This window comes from Corvus brachyrhynchos, unplaced genomic scaffold, assembly GCF_000691975.1.
Source record: "Corvus brachyrhynchos isolate BGI_N302 unplaced genomic scaffold, ASM69197v1 scaffold317, whole genome shotgun sequence".
Lineage (NCBI taxonomy): Eukaryota > Metazoa > Chordata > Aves > Passeriformes > Corvidae > Corvus > Corvus brachyrhynchos.
Genome location: NW_008239295.1, coordinates 318,182 through 340,866, shown reverse-complemented (window position 1 = coordinate 340,866; position 22,685 = coordinate 318,182). Strand labels below are relative to the sequence as shown.

Here is a 22,685-nt window from a genome sequence, read left to right as displayed (position 1 = left end):
TTTCCCCCCTCCATTCTTATAAATGAGCAGGGCAACAGTGGTGGTTGCATCTTTTTTATGTAATTACAATGGCAGTTTGGGGGAAAAGACTGCACCTGGGAGCATTTCACAATTTAAAGGAAAATTGGATGATGAAGGAAATTTAAACAGGCTGTTTTATCACAAAATTGAGTCAATGTTGGAGATGCTCCCTTCAACACTGAGGACCCTGGATAAAATAAGGAATAAACTAATACCCCTAAAGCTACCTCACATTAGAGCTTCCTCCTGCCTAGAGGAGCTTCAGGCACACTAAAAGCAGAATTGCCAAGAACCCACAGAGCAGGTGCACTTTTCACCCTGTTTTATTCCTGCTTCAAATCAAGGGGCAACTGAAAGGTGACCCTAAACCTAGAGGTAAACAGAGAGAAATCTCCTAAGCAACATCTGCAACACAAAGACACCAATACTTTTATTTTAGTAGGAATTGTCAGTTTCTGTTAGGAGTAAAGCTCTGGTACACTACAAACACTATCAACTACTCAGGAGCCTTGATGCCCTCTGTATCCATGTAGTTGAATGCTAGTTTGGGCAGGCTTGCATGAGTAACCAGTGAAACAAACAAAATAAGGTTAGAAAAATCCACATTTTTAAAGAAAACTGGTTTTCTGTATAAATAAAAATAAAAAACATTCTCCAAAATATAACCTAATACTACCCACTGTTCAAAAATAGGGGCCAGAGGATTAATATGGAGCATCAAAAAGAACAATTAGAGGATAAATATTCTTACTACTAGGAGTGTTACTACTCTTTCACGTACTCTGCAGATGGAACAATGACTCACACGAGTCCAAATTCTGGTGTATTCAGGAGTGGAAGCTCAAATCACAAATACAAGGCAGTCACAGAAAAGGGAGCTTTCTTAAGGAACACAGGAAGAATTTTTGCCAGAACAAGGTAATGGAAGTGTTTCACTTCCTCCAATTGTCAGCAACACCTGGCAACAGGTCAGTCTACAAATCCAGCATAAAATAACTTTCCAAAAGCAATTAAAGAGATGCTTTAGATGCCCAGCAAGGGAAGGAGCAGACAATTGGAGAAACTTCCACTGCTTTTATGGATAGAGGATCTGGAGCAGAAAATCAGGTTTGTTTTCAGTGGGACAAAAAATTTCGCAGGTTATATGGGTCTCTGACCAGGCAGAAAAATACTCTAAATACTGAGGAAAGCCAAAATTCCTGAGATGTGCCAAGGGACTGAAGTGAATTATTCTAAGCCCCAAAAGAACTTTTAGGACCCCCGGAGCACAGAGATACAGGTTAAATCAAAACAACAACCACAAACCCACAGATGCTTTCTAAAATTATTCTAGACCTTTCTTATCTGTTTTCTTTTCAACTCTTGAACTCAGTTCTGAACTGGCTTTCATAACCCTTTGTGCTGTGCCAGACGTGACATTTAAGCCAGATTTTGGGGCAGGCAAGGAGAATGCAAAAGCAACGCCACGGTTCAAGGAGAGCAGCGTTTACGACTCGGCAGAAAATCCCAGGAAAACTGGTTTTCTTGGCAAAACTCCTCTCAGTGAGCAGACCCCTGCTACAAGGGGGGGTTCAAAGGCAGCAGGGCTATGGTTACAGCTTCCTTACAGATCATTTCTGTTGCACCTGGCTCGGTACTTCTACACTCTGCTGTGTCTGCAGCACCGACAAAACCTAATTGTTAATCAAGGCTGACTTCAAACATTCCTCACAGTAGAAGGAGCACGCAACACATCTTCTATGAGCTAATTTCTTTCTCCTGGAAATCATGAGTTACTGTGTCCCTGAAGGTCTTTTCTTCCCTTATTTTAAGTCGTTCACATCCGTTGTTTTAGACAGGGCAATCAAAGCAAATAAAAACAAAACTCCAGTTTGGAGGGTATCTGCTGAATGAAACACAAAACTCTTCATGATTAATAATGGCCATCATTGCACACATCAAAAAAAAAAAAAAAAGAAAAAAAAAGGGAGGAGAAAAAAGCTACCAAGCTGCTGCAAGATGAAGTGTTTGTTTCTGAAATACAAAAGGACCTGTATATCACTCTGGGGGTAGCAAAAGAGAAAGGAATTCCTAACATGCGACACAAAGCAATTTCTGACTTCAGACAAGAAAATCTTTGTACATATTTGGGTGAAACAAGAGAGGGGGCAAACAGGCAGAAATAAAACAGGCAGAAAAAGTACCTTCACTAGGAGTTCTCCATGACCATCCCAGTCAATCTGCAAATCTTCCCCATAGGTGAGGCGAACTGAACTCCTCATCACACGCTGGACACGGAGGGCACCTGAAGGCAACCACAGGGTGTCAGTGACCTTTTACAAGATGTAGTGACAGGACAAGGGGGGAATGGCTTCACACTGACAGAGAGCAGGTTTAGATTGGATATGAGGAACAAATTCTTCCCTGTGAGAGTGGGGGGCCCTGGCACAGGGTGCCCAGAGCAGCTGTGGCTGCCCCATCCCTGGAAGTCTTCAAGGCCAGTGTGGATGGGGCTCTGAGCAACCTGGGATAGTGGAAGGTGTCCCTGTCCATGGCAGGGGGTTGGAACTGGATGATCTTTAAGGTCCAAACCAAATCATTCTGTGATTCCATGATTTCAAGCTTCTGGTTGAAAAACACTAATTTTAAAAAGAACAGACCAACAGTCGTTTTCACTCAGCTGCATGGAGAGAAGCTGAAATGACAGAGCTTCTAGAAGAGACTGAAAGTGAGAGTTTGGCATTGAAAACACTCTTTGATTGAGCTGGGCTAAGGCATGCCTAAAACCATTACTAAGTAGGAGCCTTTCAGGGGCTGGCCAGAGTCAGCCCATGTGAACACACCTTGCAGCAAAGGGATCTGTATGTCCTGTCCATTCAGTGAAACTCCTCCTCCATGTTTCATTTTAATGATGCTGTTGTCCATATCCCGGATCCGGACAGAAGCTGAGCGAGTGCACACGGCATCAGGATCATCTGCACACTGCAGAGAACGGAAAACCTGCCTCAAACCTCAAGTTTTCACTTTCTTGGTGACTTAGTCCCAGACGGCATTTTGGCATCTAATTTAGGAGCTGTTGAGTGTCACACTGGTTTTACAGATCTGGTTTCTGCATCCCACAGACACCAGGCTGGCAGCCTTCCCTCCCTTACTCTGCTAACCACACAGCAGGGCTGAGCTCCCTGTCTCAGAACCTGGAAAGGGATCTGTGGGTGTTCCACCTGACCTCTGGGAGTGACCCATGGCAGTGACCAGCCCCACAGCTGCGGCAGGGGAAGGAAGGCCACCTTACCCATACAGCCTGGGAAACAGTAACGCAGTTCACACTACCTGAGATTCCTGGGGTGTTTATTTTCCCAGCTGTGGGATACCCAGATGAGGAACAGGGATTGTGGGGGACCCACGCCTCCTCCCTGGTTGCGAAAGGGAAGTTTCAGTGGAAACCTGTCCTGCAGGTTGCCAAGCACCAATGACCTCAGAGCTGCACTATCAGAGCTCTCTAACGCAGGAGACAGACGCAAATGGTGTGTAGAACTGACACAGCCCATTTCTCCAAACTTCCCTGGTGCTGCAGGACAGGCTGATACGCCCCTTCCCTCCTGTCAGACTCCTGTCTCCATTGCACCTCTCCCTGCCTTCAGTTCCTCTGTCCCCATCACCTTTCTTCCCCTCTGCCTCCTTCAGGGCCCTTTTCAGTCTCTGGATTTGTTAATCTTTTCCCAAGCACAACTGGTCAATTCATTTCATGACCAGGTTCACCTCCATGTGACATCCCCCTTCAGGATCTCCATCCAGGAACCACTGGCCTGGTTCCCTTTCCTGCCTCTCTCCATCTGGCTCTCACATTTCCATCGGGGGAGACAGCAAAGAAAGTCAGGAGCTGCTGTCTGACTACAAAAAAAATCACCAGCCAATCTGACTACATGGGAAGCAATGCAAGGCACTGCTCTGCCAGTGCACTCTCCTTGGTGTCCAGGGAAATGCCCTTTCCCCACAGGCATTAGGGAGGCACCAGCACCCAGGGAGCTTTACAAGGGGTGCACCCTCGCCTCTGTTTGTTCAGCTGGCAAAGAGTCAGCGAGGACCCATTTTCCAAGCCTCATCATGAGTCTCCATCCCCGCGTAGGCTCCTGGGAATGGTGGTGAGGAGAAGCAAAACACTTATTAACTAAGGAGAAAGACTGCATCTGTTATTTAAACTAATTATCTCATAGGGAAATTGCTTCTGTTGGCCTGTGCATCTGCAATTCACAACATAGTCCCACAGCCCTGTCCTCTCTCTCTCAAGAGCATGCGCAGAGGCACCAGCCAAGGCTGCTGTTACCTGCACCGTCTCGATGATCACAGAGAAGGAATTTTCCACACAATCCTTGGCAAATAAGTACTGGCAAATCCCACTGAAGGTGAAATACTTGTTGTCAAAGCTTTTGAAATGGGACTGGCCAGTGACAGAGCATTCCCCTGGAAAAAGCAAAAAAAGCCATTAATCATCCCAGCGCCAGTTGCAAGCAAAATCCTGCTTGGCCCTCACAAGCCTCTGACGGGGAAGAGCAGCCCTGGTGGAACAGGTTGTACAAGGCCCAAGCTCCCCACAGACCAGAAAGCACCAGCAAGATCCTTATCTCACTGTTTATTTCCATAAGGCATTACCAGTAGTAACACAGGAACCAACAGCAGGTGGGGAACATGGAGTAAATCACACTCAAGAGCTGAAATTTGTGCCTATGGAAAAGCCTATATTCTTTTGTTGGGTTGCCTTGAATAACAGTAAGTTATTTTAACATAAAATACCTTATGAGAATAAAGAGCTGGAAGATAATGTCTGTGGGCATCCTTCCAAGGGTAGAATTTATGTTGGACTTTACCCTGAACCATTATCTCAACTAACAGAAAATTAAAAATAATTCTATAGTTACAATAGCTACACTAAAGTCCTCACAGAATAAAGTGAAAGCCTGGCTTGACCACCTTTCTACTACAAAAAGGAGCTATTTAAACCTATCAGCATTTGAAGGTGTTTTGGTAAGTTGTGGCTTTGCATTTCCAGGAAGGCACTATCCAGATACCACAGCTGGGATTTAGTACCCTGTCATGCAAACACACAGAGAGGCTCCAACTCCACAGAGCTTGCAGAGAAAGTCTTTCATATGAGAAGACCATCACACTTAGAGATGATCCCATGGCAAACAAGGTGGGAAGCCACTTCCTCATCCAGAAAAAAATTCAGGTGCTGGGCCTACACTGGCCATCACCAGCCAGAGGATGGAGAAAGGTTAAATGTTACAAGCTGGCAGGTGAGCTTCATGAGTTATTCTCTCTTCACTGCCTTTGAGTCCCACAGATGGTCTGTTTGATAAGCACCACGTGGAAATCTCCCTCTTCAACATATTATTCAGTGTTTACTATCTTAAACCAGCTTGTGCTAAAGCACAACTTCACAGATCCTGAGGATTCCCAGCCTTGCACAGCTCTGATTCACCCTAAGAGAAGTCCAGCACCTCCTGGATATCTGTCATCCCTTGGAATTTGATTTCCAGGGCATTCTCTGCAACAAGGAAACAAGAGGACAGGTTTGCAGCACGGAGAACTGCTATCCAAGACAAGTCCCAGCCCTTGGCACTGCTCCTGAAAGGGAAATTTCTTTTCTGTGGCCAAGTCTTTTCTTATGGGTTCCTCTGTCTATTCCATTTGATGTAATGCATCCCATGAAATTTCCTGAAACCTTCTGCCTTCATAATTATTTCTATTATGATATCAGCTTGAAAGCCTCTTAGTAGTGCCAGCCAGCTCCAGCTGTGGATCCACCTTATCACCAAACCTACAACTGGGCAGTTCACTCCCACAATATGAAAGAAATCTTTCCTGACAAAAAAGTTGGTCAAAATTAAAACAGAACTACCTAGAGTTTATATGAGGAACTACATAAATTTTCTGGACACACGACTTTAGAAATATTTGTGGTAACTAACCAACAATGAAAATAAGCTGCAATATTTCTTCAAGTAGAGACAAACAGCACTGGTAGCAATATAAATGTGGCTATTCTGGGAGGCTTTGCTGCCCTCCCATACTGTGTCAGTACAGTTTATAGAGTGTTAGCATGCATATGTACAACAGCTGCAGGTATACAACCTTCAGTCTCAAACAAGCCTCGCAGAAAACTGATTTAGATATATTGGCAGAAGGTACAAAAATAAGCTGCCTTTCTTTTCCACTTCTGCTTATTTGGGACAGCTTCCCAATTCAGAAAAAGGCAGCAATGCTATATTGCCTCTTGCACAGAGCTGGATATCAACATCTGTTTGCAAGCCTCAATATCAGATTTATCTTCACTTCTATGATCACTGTGAAGAAAACACAGCCAGAATTAAGGATAAAAATTTGGCCCACGGAATACTTATCATAGCCCAGAGAGCAAGGACATTAAAAGCTATAACCTAAGTAAAAACTGAAGCTAGAAAAACACCTATTTCTTGTTTGTAATCATGCTGCTGCCAATTAGATAAAACATGTAACAAATCAGCCTGGGCTGTATCCTTGTGTTTTAGACAGTGAGATTCCCTGCACTTTGAGAGATCCTTAATGAACAAGCACAGGGCACAGCTCACTAAAAATGTCATCTCCGTTTTGAATATTTGCATACACCATCCCCCATCCTCTTCTTTAAGTGCTGATCCTTTGGGGGAAGTGCTCTTTTTGTCTAAAGCAGGAGGAAATGGAAGATTGATGGGTCAGGCAAGTTTCATGTTACTAGAAAAAGACAAACTTTATGAAAGAACATGTTAAGATTGTTGTAATTGTCCTAATGCACAGTCTCATCTCAACAAAAATCCACCAAAGCCCCCAAATCTGCTCTTTTCCCGTCCAGCCATAACCCCAGAATTCTTCTCCTCCCTTCCACTCTCAGTCCCCAAAAGCAAGGAAAAAAACCAAGATAAAGAACTGTGCTGTCTCCCTGCAGACTTCCATACATGATGCCAGCAGAGTCAAACGCTGTTTCAGGTCAACCAGGGCTTTCTGCAGCTGAACATGGAGCAGGAACTGAGGCAGGGGATGGGCCATGAAACTGGCAGGAGGAAATAAGGAATGCAGCACTTTGCTGGCCAATGCGTGGCATGAAAACTCACATTCCCCATGCAGACAAAAATGTGGGACAGAAGCCATCAGTACAGGTGAGTTTGGGAGGTGGAGTTAGGAGGAAGGGGAGCAGGAGCACCTGCAGAGCTGCCTCTCCAGTCTGCCAGCACCCATGGAAGGCAGGGCAGCCACCTTCTCCCTGGGGCTGTAGCTCCTTCACCCACACCATGACCATGAGGGAATTCCCAGTCATAAGGTACAATAAGGAATTGTACCTAGTCAAAGAAAGCCAGGAGTGTTCCTCCACCTGGAAACCAATCCTCTCAACAAACCCTTATAATTGGTAAACTAAGTAATCAAAGCAGGAACTGTCCTTCCCACCACACAGGATTTTTCATTGCTACACATAAACCACACAGGGCAATGTCTGACTTGTATCAGGAGAAGAACTTAAAAATAGGATCCCATATAGATTGTACTGGAGCAAGCAAGGAAGAACAAAGATTCGTTTTTTTGGGTGAAAACAAAAGACAAGTGGGGCATGAGTGGGAGGGATGTAGGCAAGGCTTACTTGTCAAAACCTGAAAAGAATAAAGCCAACATACCGGGGCATTCCCCATTGCTGCAGATCCAGGTGCCACGTCGACAAATGCTAGGAAAGAGATAGTGGCAAGTTAGGCAAGAGGACATGAATACAAATCTTCTGTTGCACACTTTTCCCAAAAAATTGAAACTGGTCCCCTGTCCCAGGGAAGTTAGACCAGTCTCCAACATCCTTTCCATCTCCTATAACCTCATTCCTTAATGTGTTCATCCCTTCTTCCCATCATTTGACAGCAACTGCTGGTAATATGAATGGGTATTGTTGCAAAACTCAAGGACTTCTGTTTTTCCCTGCCAAAGTTCTGTGTTTAATGAAGTTTTCAGCTATATTCCACTGTTGTGGAATGAGTTTTTAATGCAGTTCTCAAGGTATATCTATCAATACATCAGAATCACAGGGAAAAAAGTTCTAAGGGACTTCTAGAAAAATCTTTTACTACAATCCCCAACTCAGAGAAAGTAATGCTAAAGCTGGATCAGGTGGGTGAGGACCTCATCCACTTGAGTTTAGAAATATCCAAGATGAGGTCCCACAGCGTCTCTGAGCAGCTGTCCCAGTACAGCACTGGGGAAGGTAGAAGAATTTTTCTTTGTGTCAAAACAGAATTTCCTTTGCAGCTTGTGTCCATTGCTTCATAACCTTTTGCTGTTTGAGGAGATTTTGGCCCCATCCTCTTCACAGCCCATCTGTAGGCAGTGTTCCCTCATTAGCCCTTAAAAAAATCTATTCCCCTTTGCTTCTTCTTACGTCAAACTCCCCTGTTGTGATCACCTCCAGTGTCCTCCACAAGCCTCTCCACACTCCTTGTTTCAAGAGCTACTATATTCTTCTCATTCCTTTAATTATCCCAGCCCTTGAAAACCATTTGTGGGGAAGCGGATTATTGAGGATGTTAAATGCAGAGTCAATGGAATGACATTCTCCACAGCAGCATCAAATTGGAATGACAAGAAGCAATCACAAAACACAAGCAATAAAAAAACCCCAGCCTATCAGGCTACACTCATCTCCCAAGAGCACTAAGGTTGAACAATGTGGCCAAGCTCAAAGCTGCAGAGGGCTTCCTGTCCAGGGAAAAAGACAAAATGCTAATGTCATGGTTATGGTGTTCTGAGACACGTGGTGCAGATAATTAAAAGCTTCTGATTACCAGGGGCGATGCACAGACCGCCTTTCTTCTGCATATCATGGTCTTCACTGAGTCCTCCTTCTGTCCTCTAACTGGAAACATCTGAGCAAAGAGTTGTCTGAACTCCTTGCACAAATAGGTCCACACTTAACACAAAACCAGATCAGGAATATGTGACTAATTCTCCTTCCTTTCTTTAAAATGCTCGCCTTGCCCTCCAGTCTGGTGCCCAAAAGTGAAAGAAAAATTGTGAGCCATGCTAGGAAGACTCGTTAGCCCCATGACCAGTTCCAAGGACGTGCCTTCGGCTAAATCCTCTTGGAAAAAAATGGGGTTTAGAGGTTAAATACATGTAGGAAGTCAAAACAAAGACACCACCTCTGACTACCCAGACATGGGAACCTGCTGGTCTGTCTTATCCACAGGAAACAGGTAGTTCTCTGCTCTTTGAAGGAGTGTGACCTTCATGTTGTTCTATCAGATCAAATATCCCTTTAAAAATAGGGCTGATTTTGCCTTTGTGAACAGCTCACTTCTTGGAAGGGGCTGGCAATTCCAGTAAGAGAGCAAGTCCTTTGCCAGTGAAAGGAAATTTTTTAAAGGTAGAGAGATTTCTAGAAAGATAATGCAAAACAGTCACTGACCAGCATGCAGTAGTTATCTACAGCAACCACACCAGAGCAGCACAGGGTTTACCATGAGTTGCAGTCCTGGGAGATGGTGAAGCCAGAAGGATAATGCTTTCCAGAGTGGATGCAGGAACAGTCAGAACTTTCAATGCAGTGTTCACCATCAAGGAGCAGCCCCTCTGGACAGGTCAGGTAGCATAGACACCCATATCACACACACAGGGAAAGAAACATAAATACAATTAGATTTTCTTGTTCTTCATATGCTTTGGCAAGACTTCATATGCATCATTATCCATACTTAGTCACAGACAGCAATAAAAAGGAATGAGGCTTGCCAAAAACCCTCACAGGGGCAGGTGTCTGCTTTCCTTCTAGTGCTGCCTCTCCCTCAGACATACTGAACAAAGCTTTCCTGGTGCTTACAGAAAAGCTTAGCACATCCTCAGGTCCAGAGCACATATTGGGACATAGACAAATCAAACACAGGGAGCACGATCAAAGTGGGACCTGACTGTTGGAAAAACCATAAACTTCACTGGCTGCAGTAAAGGGTGTCCACACAGTAAAGGGTGTCTTGCATTTGCCATAAGAGAACCAAAGATGAGGCAAACCAGGGAATGAAGAAACAAATTTGGACACCACGTAAGTCTAGCAGAGGGGGTCTGAGAGAAAGAAGCCACTTCTCAGCTTCTGCAGAGGCGAAAAGAAAAGCAAAAGGGCCAACTTCCCAACTTGGGTCCAGCTGCTGAGGTTTCCATATCACACAACTATAATTACCTGTTCTATAGAGAGAGTTCTTTATCCTACAAGGATAAACAGAAGCACAAAAGAGTTACAAGTCTTGTCTAAGGTAGAAACTTGTCCTTGCTTCTATTGCTAGTTTTTAGTGCTTTCTATTCAATCCCTTTATTGAGAGATAATTGATATTCCCCCATTTTCAAAAGAGCTGCTGTGGCAAAATATTTGTTTTCCTAAACACCCCTCTCCCTTTTCTTTGAGGGACTTGTTCCAATCACCTGCAGAGCTTTTGGCTCTTTTCCCTGGCAGCAGCAGTCATCACTGACAGCAAGACCCAGGTAAGTCTCCTTTCTCCATTCTTCCCATAGAGCTGCCTGGGAAGATCTTGGCTGTTGAGAAAATCCTTCCAGTGAGAGAGATTCGCAACAAGATCTGAGCATTTAAGAGTGCTGTGGCTCTCCAGAGAGTACAAGAAAACAGAACCAGCCTGCCTTTTTTCCTGGCAAGAGTAATTTCATTTACTGCAATTAATGTAACTGTGTGGGGCATTTAACAGAGGGAAAAAGAAAAAAAAGAAAGAAGATCCTATTTACTCTTGGAGCACTGGAGGGGAGCTAAATGAAGGTAGAATCCTCATCAAAAATCCCTCTAGACATCTGTCAGAGCCTCCTGGTTTTCTATGAAACTCAAATCCAGGTTCTTCCCTTCTGGCTGTGCCACAAATAGCAGTAAAAGTTTTGAACTGCTGATCGTTGTTTCTTTCCATGCACTTCTTTCTACCCATCTACTTGTTCCTCATGCCATTTACCCTTTCTGTAGAGCTCCTGCTTCTCTGCTCCTTAGCTCCTCTCCCCTTAGACCTTTCCTATGCTGAACGCACCAATGCATCTACCAGAGGAAAAATACAGCAAGAGCCCTTGTGTAGCCAGTGGATTCATCTCCAGCTCTTCCCAACACTTCCAGGACTGCACAAATACAGTACCTGGATCCTTCACAACAAAATAAGCTCCTGAGTCTGGTTACATCACCTGTCACCCTCCATGTGCACCTTCCCAGGTCCTGCCACACCTCTGAACTTCCAGCAAGGAAGAGACTGGCAGCTAAATGGGAAACTACCAAACTCTGAATGCAGTGACTCCTCAAACAAGGCTGACATTGTCATTATTGCCTTGTTTTGGAAACCAGAATCTCTGCAAACCTCCATCACACTTGGCATCTTGTACACAGGGACAGTGAACACCTCTGTGCATTCACAAAGCCCAGACAGGGTGAAATGCAGAGATAGTCCTATTCCAAACAAACAAAGTACCCAATGAACAAAAACAAACAAAAAACCAGCTAGAAATGGAAGCATATGGAGGCTTTGGGGCCAGGAATCAAACTCTTCTCCTGCAGTTGTTTTAAGTACAACAGATGAAGAGGAAGATTGGCATGGCTGGGCTGTCCCCTTTTATCCAATCAAATCTCCTGTATCAAAGATTCAATAATAAGTGAAATTATTCACCTAAATCACGAAGACCTTTGAAATTGCAGTGCAAGCTCTACATGTACTGTTTTCCTGCAAGAAATTCCTTCTGTGTACTCTCTGCTGTTTCTTCCTTTAACTGTATTTGCCTCTAACCCAAGCAATTCAGGAGTACATCAAGGGCCAGCAGTCCCTCACCAAGAAATAAAGGCAATCCTGGAGTATTAGTTGGTACTGATTTTCACAGAAACATTTACTTTTTAGTTGCCTCTGAAAAATGGCCCTTTCATGGAGTGAGCATACAGGCACTACAGAAACTGGATTATTCTAGGGCATGGTCCCAGAAAAGAGAAGTGTTTCTGATTTCAAGAAAATTTAAGGGAAGACACAGCTTTCCTTCTTCTAATAAAATAGGTAGCCTAACTGCCAAATGTTTCTCTGTAAATAACACAGTAAATAAATTACCAGGGCAGCTGCAGCCATCAACACATTGTCCATGACACACTTCATTGATATTCAGGCTCTGGCAGGTTTTGGCACATGGGGATACGCACTCCTTATATTCCATGCCAACTGGACATCTTGGCCCTGAAACAATTAAAAGAAATTAGAAATGCAAATTCCTCAATAACTCTTAAACCAACAAATCCCTTCATTATCAAAGGCTGAACCACAGAGACAAAAGGTCATGTCAGCTTCCAAATGATTATTTCTTTCTTAGAAGCAGATCATTTGATAAATAGTTGATTTTCATTTTGCTGCAGTATCATCATCTGTCAGGTAGCATAGTAAATACTCAGAGGTTAAAGTCGATTTGTTTTCTAATAAATTGAGTCTTAATAGCTAAACCCAAGTGCATTAAGAATAATCAAACCCCGGGACAAGCTTTGCAACAATATCTAAGTAATTTGTACAGACATGGTTGTTTTGTGCCTTTAAGCCATGCACTTACTGCACTCATTTGTGAAATTACACTGTTTGGTGTTTCCAGGGAGAACCAGGAAACAGTTAAAACTCTGAAATCCCATCCTCCTTCTTCCAGAGAACCACCAGCTCAGGACAACACCCATGCCCTGGTATCTCCACTGCTGCCATTATCTAGGCCAGGCCATTATGCAAACACACTCTATTACAGCCATTCCTTCTCTTCAATGCATACACACACCATGCCCTGCAAGACTGCGGGGGCATGGAGCGGGACGAAAAGGTTAGAGCCTGCCCTTTCCAAGTAAATCCTCTGCTCAAGAGGTGGGAGGATAATGAAGGAGTGATCTTGCCTTGGGTTTGGGCACCAGTTCTCACTTGGACAGTGTGCCTAGCACTAGAGCCCTTCCCACACAGCAGAGCATTCCATACCTCCATCATCATCGTCATCTCCTGAAAAAGCACAGATGAAGGGTGATAGAAAATTAAGCTCCTGCTGCGGCAGCGGGACACTTCCCTCTTTCCTGACTCAGGAGAAAAGAACAAACTGTGGCTAGTGAATTCAAGGGTTAGAAATGAGCTCTAAAGCTCCTGGGATCACAGAAAGGCTCATTTCACTTGTGGCTTTTAATCAGACTCACAAAGAGCCCCAGCAAAAATGGGTTCTCTGGCTCACACGCTGAGCAAGGAGATGAGGTTTAATAGATTCCTTTAACATCCCAATGGAAAGGTAATAAATTACTGCTAGAACTCAGACTGTAAAATCCCTAGAACAAGTGGCTGGCAGCATCTTGCTGCCCTAACCACAGTCTGAAGGCACAGTTTTCTTCCGTGGCCAACAGCAGAATATCTTTACCAGAGAACCAAGTGTTGTCAGTACAGATCAGACAGTTTGCCCCATGAAATTAATTTACACAAACATCCCAAGGAAATTGTCCTTTCTCCTAACAAAAAACATGAGAAAAATCACCGAGAACATTATATTAGTGGATTTTTAAAATTTATTTTTGTAATGCTCTGTATTAAACCAGGGTTCTTCAGTGGAGGTGTCAGCAGTAGGTGCTGATGCCTTGTCCCGGTCTTAAAATCAAGAGTCATACATGGTTAGAAGGGAAAAAGGGATTTTACCTTGGTATTTATTTTAAGGATCCTTAGGTGCACACGTCCAGGTCAAATGCACCAAAATGCACACCGCAATGCACACCCCCAAAAGGTATACCCTCTGGTATAACATTATAGGTTTTACTAATTAGCACATCTATCAAAGATTCCCCAATGAGAGGCTCAAGTGAGCCCCCCTCCCCAAGGAACCTTCCCCTGGATGGTTCTATCTTGGTTTACAGAATGTGTTCTGGAGAGGACCTTGGGGTCTGGGGCACACTGATCCGTAGCTATGATGCTTCTAAAATGTTTAGTCTCTTAGCTGAACAAACAAGTCCAAGAATTTAGGCAAAAAGCACTAAGAATACAGAAGTTGTAAAAAGGCATAAAAGGGGTATAAAAAAAAAACGGCAAAAAATCATCATGGCATCAGTGCAAACATGACTTTTCCTCTATAAACACAATCCCTCTCAGTCTGTGCACTTCCTTGTTGCAAAACCTCAGGACAGATGCAATCAGGACCTCTGAACTCAACAAAATTGGGCTAATAAAGGCAGCTGACTAATAAATAAAAATTCAAGATGCAATCAGGATCTCTAACCTAGACAAAAACTGGCTTAGAAAAGGCAACACCTCAATTTCAAGGCAATTGCTTCAAGCAAATAAAGGGTGAAACAATTGTCTTCATGCAAAAATGTTAGAGAGCATTTCACAAAGATGCTGACTTAAAAATACAGGCTGGAAAATGTCACAGATTTGAACCATATGTGAAATACCACCTAAATATCCTAATCCATATCTTTGTGTATCAAGTAAGCCTTCACTGCCTGTGTACACTGTGGTGGGACATGTAACAGCTCAGGATCTTCTTCATATATGGTTCAAACAATACTGCCTTAGGGACAAAAACTTCTAGAAAGATGTGGGTGGTGGGGAGCTGAGAGAGGGAGTGAGAAAAGGCACTTCCTATAAATGAACCAACCTCCAAAAAAAGCACCAGCTGCTTTTAGCTGCAGGACATAAATCTGCAAGACAGGCACTATCTTACTGGGGATGAGCAGCCTAGGAATAAATCTGCCAGCTTACTGCACGAGCTCTCTTCAGGCCAGCCCTCCAAAATCACTCCTTCGTGAGCGCAGCTCCTCGCGTACTCCAGGAAGGCGGGGCAGTGGCAGTCCACGCCCTGAGGACAGGCACAGATGTCCCTTTCACAGAGGCTGATGTACGGCTCGGGATCCACTCGATGGTGGCACCGGGAGAAGGTCAGCGATGTGCTCAGCAGCTGGCAGGTTTCCAGGACACCCTGCACGAGAAGTGAGGGGCAAAGGGACGGGGGAGAGAGCAAAAGGGACAAAATTACTTCCTACAGTCTCAGGAAGAAGAGGGAAAACTCAACTTTTCCAAACACACCGTCACCACTGTTGTTGAGCAACATCGTGGCTCTTATTTAACACCACCATGCAGTTCATAATAGTCAAGAGCTAATCGTGAGCTCTACCCATTTATTCACCACATCCATGGACAGACACAGAGGTACATTAATATCCTGATTACTATAGAATGGAGCGCCACTTAAGGGATGTTTCACACAGAAACACAACAGTCAATCAGTCAGCAAAAGGATGGAGGCATTCTACCTCCTTCGGCTTCCCAGAAAAGAACTGGATGGTGTCTGCATTCCCAGGAAAATGCACACAGCAACAGAGGGGAACTGAGGTACGTAGGAAGAAAAACAACCAGATAATCTTTTGGATAACGAGAGACCAGAGTGAGCGTCAGAGGGAAAGATTGAGTCTGACTGAAATCCTAGGAATGAAATTTGTTTTCCACTTCTGGCCACACGCTCCTGCTGGCTTGTCCAATGCACAACAGGTCAATTTAGCTCAGATAAATAGGAGAACAATAGCCCAGGGAAGAAAAGCAATTTGTTTTGCTCTTCTCCTGAGTTAAATCAGCGTGGTGACAGCCACTGTGAGGGGAGGACAGCACAGGGAAATGGGAGGAAGGTATCAAGACCTCTCCTTTCAGACAGCAGAAATCTAAGAGGAAACTTAACTGCATGTGAAACAAAACCTAAAGAAAACTTAGTGTATGATTAAGTTCTCCAGGGGAGGCTCCCAAATAGACTCTTTTGTGCACATTATGCCACAGTTCAATGAGTCTGAGGTCCTCTGCAACTTTCTGAAAGGATGGCACTGAGTTTAGGTGAGTGCAAAAACGATTTTCAGAACAACAAAGAGTTGAAACACAACTTTCTTCTTATTATTTGTCAGTGTTCTATGTAAGCAAATGTACCCATGGTGTATTTTGCAGGTGTTATACGCAGAGGTTAGAGGTGGGGGGCAGGGGGGCACTTCAGGGTAGTTCACAGTAACAATTCATTACTTCTGAAAAGCTTTACACATACCTCAGGTGACAGCACATACAAGCTGCTGTGTAAAAAAAAAAAATTAAAAAGCACTTTGTTTTCTCATTTTTTAGGAGATGAAAAATGGAGAGCAAAAAAACCCCATAGGAAAAAAATCAAGATGTCTTCTCTGAATGGCAGCTGTGGTGCCTGTATAGGAAAACTGCTGAGTAGAAAATACCTTTTTATTTTGGCTAAAGGGTGTTTTGTTCAGGTGATCAGCTCAAGCTAGTACATGTCTGAGCCAAGACAGAATTTCTTGCTTATGAAAACAAACCAACCAGAAATGTCTAGTCCATTGGGAATCTATTCCAAGTTTAGCAAAGGGCTCAGGGAACAACCACATGTGCAAAGAGGTTTTGAGCTTTCTGAGAAAGGTCTCAGGGAACTTAAAACAGTGCTGAGACATGGTGGGCCTTCAGAAATTCAGCTCCAGCCTGGGATAATTTTGATGGCCAGACAGCACCCACCATGCTGAATCAGATGGGGAAAAAAGAAAAAGACTAGAAGAGGGGGAGCAGGACCTTCATCAAGAGTGGTTGGTGCTGCTCTAAGACTACACAGAAGTACAAAAAAGCTGAAAAAGTGCCCTAAGGGTGGAAGTAACAACAACAGAAGCAGCCAAAAAAGCTATTAAAGCAGTGCTTGGAGATGAAACTGATAAAACCAAAAGTGAGCTCAGAGCCATTCAGAGGATGAGCAGTACAGCAACTCCTGGATCAAGGCCTCGATCCAGATAGTATCAAGTGCAGCAGAAAACCAGTATATGCAACAATCCCATTTAGGGGGTTGAACTAATGAGGTTTCTTAAGGTACTGGCCTATTAATACAACTCAAACAGATAAACTCAGACTGTATATTCCACTAAAAGGAACATTTTAGATGGGAAAGTGACTTAAAAAATAAAGGAGATTGCACACACACAAAAATTAACCCATTTTTCTTATCCTCTAGTTCTTTGGTCTGGACTTGTTCAGTAACAGCATAGCTAAAGGCTGAGCTCTAGCTGATTATCTAGAAACCAAGTGATATATGTTGAAAAGCAACAAACAGTTCATTTTCTCTATGTAAAGGTTTTCTTGCCATTCAAATTTCTTCAGATTTTCCAGTGACATTATACAAAAAAGTATAGCTGAAATTTTCCCATCTTTCAGACATATCTCAACTATCATTACAAATAAGCTGAAATATGGGTAAATTCACACAGATACAAAACAAAAAACAATTCACCATGAGGGTGGTCAAAGAGAGGGTATGGAACCACCACCCTTGAAGATATTCAAAATGTGAGTGGACAAGGACCTGAGCAGCCTGACCTAGGATGGCCCTGTTGGAAGCAGGGAATTAGACTCAATGACCCCTTCCAACTTTACCATTCTGCAATTTATTCCTATTTTCACTCCTTCCTGTCTTTAAAACTCAGTGGTCAGGCTGGACTAAGAAGAGTCCTTATTCTTTAGTTTGGAGGACAGTGGTGAGTATTAGATATTGGCAGCTCAGAGAGCATCAGCCCTGGAAGCTGCTCTGCACAAAGAAATGTTTAAACCCAACAGCCTGGAGAGTGAAGCCTCAGGCTGAAACAGTGCTTAGAGTAAAGGTGGCAGCAAGATTAAAATTAGCAGGACTGGCTGCAGCATCTGAATTGCAGGTGAAGGTCGTAAAATTTCTCCCTTCCCTTCTGCACAAGTCCAATTTAAATGTTCCTTTAAATGGGTTGGCGGGGTCCTGCCACTGGCAACCCACAGAGGCCGCAAAACTTGCTGACCTTCTTTCTGCCCCAGGCCCACCACACAGAGCTGGAGGTGGAATTTTGTACATTCTTCCCATTTCTGTGGCATTTCCTTCTGCTGCTGCATGAACTGCATTTGTCTACAGCCTAACAATTACCATTAAAGAGACAGAACCTAAAAAATAACAGAAGAAATCATAGACACCCTCTTATTCCCTTGAATTTAAACCCTGTAGTGTGTAGGTACCCATATGGTTTCTCCAGAACATTCAGGAAGAGTAAATTTTGGTGCCATAACTGGGTATAGTTTTTCAGAGAACATATTTCATGGAGAAAAATTTACTCTCCTATCTTTCCAAATAAAAAGCATTCAAACCCAGTATGTTTAGTACACCAAACACTGGCTGCATGTTTGAGCAGACTAAGTAACAACTGAAAGCAATCACTTCCCTTGAATGCTGATTAATCTGATAAAGAAAAATTTGATTTTAGATGTAGTGGGCCTCGTTTTCACCCCTATAATGTATTATCATATTGTATAGAATGATTTGGGTTGGAAGGGACATTAAAGAGCCTCTAGTCCAATCCCCTGCCATGGGCAGGAACACCTTCCACCAGACCAGGTTGCTCTAAGCCCCACCTAACCTGGTCTTGAGCACTTCCAGGGATGGGGCTGGACCTCTGGACCTTTGCTGGACCTGCCTCTGACCCCAACCATAACAAATTATGGTCCAAAGCTGAAAATTTCTACTTGATTTTCCCATCTGCAAATGAATGCTATTTCCTTATTACATATGGAAATATTCCACGGGATAATGGGGGAACTGTTTCTTGCCAACTGCAGTAAGAGCTGAATTTCAGCAAAAGCAGAAATTAGCCAAATTTTAATTTCAATTACTTTGACATCTAACATACTATAGGTATAATTTCCTAGTAAGAGAAGAAAAAAAGGAAACAATACAGTGAAGTCTGGCCTCCACACACCATTTCTATTAGAGGTAAAAGCTAGAAAATAAAGGTAACATATAAGAACACAGTAATCAATTGCAATGATTTAAACCATACACATTTTTGTTTTCAAGGCTGCCTTGTTGCTGTAGTTTTCCAGATCACCCATTTGTACTTTCAGATCCATGTTACCCATGCTGTTGGTCATCTTGGAGCCTGCTGAATTGCAGTACTTTGTTGAACAGCCCAAACCAGTAAAAAAATGGATCAGACAATGCAGTGAAGCTCCTTTTCAGTAACTAAACAGCAGCTGCAGAGGGCAGGACATGGTAGGAAGGCTTTCTTCCTCCCTCCAGCACTGCCCAGTTTGGAATGCTCTCTGGATCCCAAGGCAAGGCAGGTAATCACACTCGGTGTGTGTGTTTTAGAGGTGGAGGGCAGGGAGAGGCCCTGGCAACAGTGGGGTAAGAGTGTGAGCTGGTTCAAGACTTTTCAGCTGACACACAAAGCCATTAAACAAGACAAAAACCTCAAAAAATATTTTTTCAATGTTTTTTAGGATTTGAAGATAAGGAGCAGTAGGGCTTTCTGATTCCACTGTATAGAATCATACAATGGTTTGGGTTGGAAGAGACCTTAAAGATCATCCAGTTCCAATCCCCTGCCATGGGCAGGGACACCTTCCACTAAACCAGGTTGCTCAGAGCTCCATCCAGCCTGGCCTGGAGCACTTCCAGGGATGGGGCGGCCACAGCTTCTCCGGGCAAACTGTGCCACGCACCCTCACAGGGAACAATTTCATCCTAATATCCAATCTAAACCTGCTCTCTGTCAGTGTGAAGCCATTTCCCCTCATCCTGTCACTACAATTCCTGCTAAAAGAAGCCAGAAGCCATCTCTCCAAGGATGCTGTTGGCCGGGGAGCAGGGCAGAGAGGGTGAAGAAAACCACCGACCTACCCAGTGTGGGGGCACTGGGGTGGGAGGAGTGCCTTGAAGCAGAGCTGTTGTTTCCCTCACCTAACAGCTGACTGCCTGGCAGGGAGGGAGGCTGGGAGACCAAGGAGATTTACATTCCTGAAGCTAAGGCAAGCAAACAAAGCACACCATTAAAAAGCCCTACATTCTTCAGCAGGCACTTGTTTGGCCGGACTTCTATTAATAGCGCTGTGTTTATTCTTGCACAGTGAATAAATTAAGGCAATGTTAAATGCTGCGAGCTTATGAACTCACATGAGAGAGAATATAATTTCATTCAGTTTGTGGGAAAGAAAACTTTATCCACAAAGCATCAATATTTAACATGATCTGTACAAAACCCACATTAGTTATCGTTGACCTATCAGACTGGATTTCACCCAGTATGCCACTCCCCAGCCTCAGCTGCAGTATTTACACTTTCTAAACACTAAACTTGCCTGAACAGATAAAATTCCAGAGACCACAACCCATCACAAGAACTACCCTTTCTCTACAACTGTAACCAGTTTTAAAGAATCATAGAATAGTTTGAGTTGAAAGGGACTTTAAAGACCAGATAGCTCCACCCCCCTGCCATGGGACTTCCAGGGATGGGGCAGCCACAGCTTCTCTGGGCAACCTGTGCCTCCCCACCCTCACAGGAAACAATTTTTTCCTCATATCCAATCTAACCCTCCTCTCTGTCAGTGTGAAGCCATTGCCCCTTGTCCTGTCACTCCAGGCCCTTGCCAAGAGTCTCTCTCCATCTTTCCTGTGGGCTCCCTTCAGGCACTGCAAGGCCACACTGAGGTCACCCCAAAGCCTTCCCTTCTCCAGGCTGAACAATCCCAGTTCCCTCAGCCTTTCCTCCCAGCAGAGCTGCTCCATCCCTCTGGTCACCTTGGTGGCCTCCTCTGGACTAGCTCCAGCAGCTCCACGACCTGTTGAGCAGTCCTGTCCCTCAAAAGGCCTCAGCCAGGTTGGAACCCCTCATACTTTGGTGTTTTGCACCAGATACCTTTACTCAAGTCAGGTGTTCAATCAGCCCCAGCCACGGCAGAAACACCCCACACACACCAGCTCTGCCCAAGAAAGAAACATCAGCTGGAGATTTCCAGCCTGAAACCACTGCTATAGCTCCTCAGCCACTTTTGCAGGTAGTGAGGCTGAAGTGCTGAGGGGCACGAGCGTGCTTCACTGAGTTTCACAACACAGCTGAAGCATCCCCATCCAAAAGCTTAATGGAAGTATAAAGAGTCAGAACTTTGCAACTTGTCCAACTCTTAGTTAGCCTTTTCCAGGTTGCTAGGAAACCAGCACTTAGGGTAGCTGGAGAGCAGATAGACTGCAGGAAGTGCTACTACTCTTGAGAAATTATCCGAGTCTAGTTTAGCAAGTACCCGTCTACAGGACTTGAATAGTGAGAAACTAACAACTACATTTTGGCCTCAGTTACTCTGGTATAAATCTAAACCTGGCACCCAGGAAATCATTCTGATTTAGAACAGAGTATGTGGAATCAGCAGTCACCCCTTGAGGGGTGAAGGCTCAATTTACCATGACAGTCATAACCTGTTAACACCACATGCTGCAGTAAATATTCAAAGCTACTTTCTTCCCTGAGCTGGTGACCATCTGCCTGCATCCACACCCTGTCTAAAGGAAACAAGGAACTTGTTTGTACTTATAAAAGACAAGAAGAAAAAGGTTGATGCAGCAAAGAGGGTCACAGAGTTGGCCAAGACAAACAGTTCTGTGTTTATTCAATAAATCAGCTCTACTATCTGTATGCATAGCTGAAGGAACTTCCTCCTGGGAAGGGAAATAGCCTGGTGACACAGAGCTTTTGGAACACCAACAGAAAACATCTCTTCTGTCAAAAACAGCCTGGCTGGAGCATCTCCCTGCTCTGCTGACTCCCAAGTATACAAACTACAACACATTCACAAATACCATTTGGGGAGGCGGTGCCCACAGAGGCTTCAGAACTGATGCTTCCCTGCTGGCACAATCAGAAAGGGAAATAACTACCTCATTCTACAGGAATCACTGAAACACACCTTTCCCAAGTAACATCATCCTTTCTTTGCAAGTAACTCATACTTCAGCCTGAAACAAGCTGTTGTTTTCTTGGTTTATCTGTTTGATGTTTGGGAGGGGGGGTTGGGCAGGTGGTTAGATAGATAGATAGATACATAGATATAGCTATGTATAGATATATATAGATATGTTATACTTTTAGAAAGAACAGATAGGGTTCAGTGTCAGAGAAAAATTGCATTCATTAATTAGTGAGTAAACTGTTCCTTTCTCAACACCACATGTGAATAAAGCATCAGTCATAACACGAAGCCTCCAAGGTAATTTCTCCACAACTTGATCATACAATCTGATTAACAAAATAAAAAGCAGAAAGGATTGTTTTAAAAGAACAATCACACGGAGCAACAGCTGGAAAGCCCAGTGCAGAAATCCTCCTGCCAGCAGCAGCCAGAACTGCAGGGAGGGCACAGTTATCAACTCAGGAACCACAAGCACACAGCTGCATCCAGCCCCAACCTGGGGAGCACCCACAGACAGCAGGAGCCAATGCTGTGGATGTGCCACTTCCACCTTCTGCCCGCACCTGAGCCTGCTGCACCGCAGGAGGAGCCACAGACAGCCACCATCAGCCCTGTGAGTAACACCTGAGAGGCTGGGCGAGCAGCTTGTTCCAGTGCAGCAGCAAGATCAGTGCCCAGGACAGCTCTCTCAAACCACAGAAACCCAACATGGCTGTCTCCAGCACCTCTCATCCTAAGCACTTGCTGGGGGAGTACCATGTTAGGTACAGACGTGGATTCAGGGAAGCACTGCCCTCATTGCAGTCTGCAGCTTCCTCACGAGGGGAAGAGGAGGGGCAGGCACTGACCTCTGTGTGTGACCAGGGACAGGACCCAGGGAACGGCTGGGGGTGTGTGCGGGGGGGGGGG

At 44.2% G+C, this 22,685-nt stretch overlaps 1 protein-coding gene across 1 annotated transcript in view; it reads right to left on the bottom strand.

The window, feature by feature from the left end:
* The window catches only part of VWF (von Willebrand factor), a 123,851-nt gene that overhangs the window by 89,316 nt on the left and 11,850 nt on the right, over nucleotides 1-22,685 (bottom strand). The window contains exons 7-13 of the mRNA XM_008638545.2: nucleotides 14,757-14,973; nucleotides 12,111-12,233; nucleotides 9,507-9,618; nucleotides 7,683-7,729; nucleotides 4,325-4,461; nucleotides 2,844-2,982; nucleotides 2,205-2,305 (exon numbers count right to left, since the gene is read on the bottom strand). Of these exons, the coding sequence (XP_008636767.1) occupies nucleotides 2,205-2,305; nucleotides 2,844-2,982; nucleotides 4,325-4,461; nucleotides 7,683-7,729; nucleotides 9,507-9,618; nucleotides 12,111-12,233; nucleotides 14,757-14,973 (876 nt within the window). The remainder of the gene's footprint in view (nucleotides 1-2,204; nucleotides 2,306-2,843; nucleotides 2,983-4,324; nucleotides 4,462-7,682; nucleotides 7,730-9,506; nucleotides 9,619-12,110; nucleotides 12,234-14,756; nucleotides 14,974-22,685) is intronic.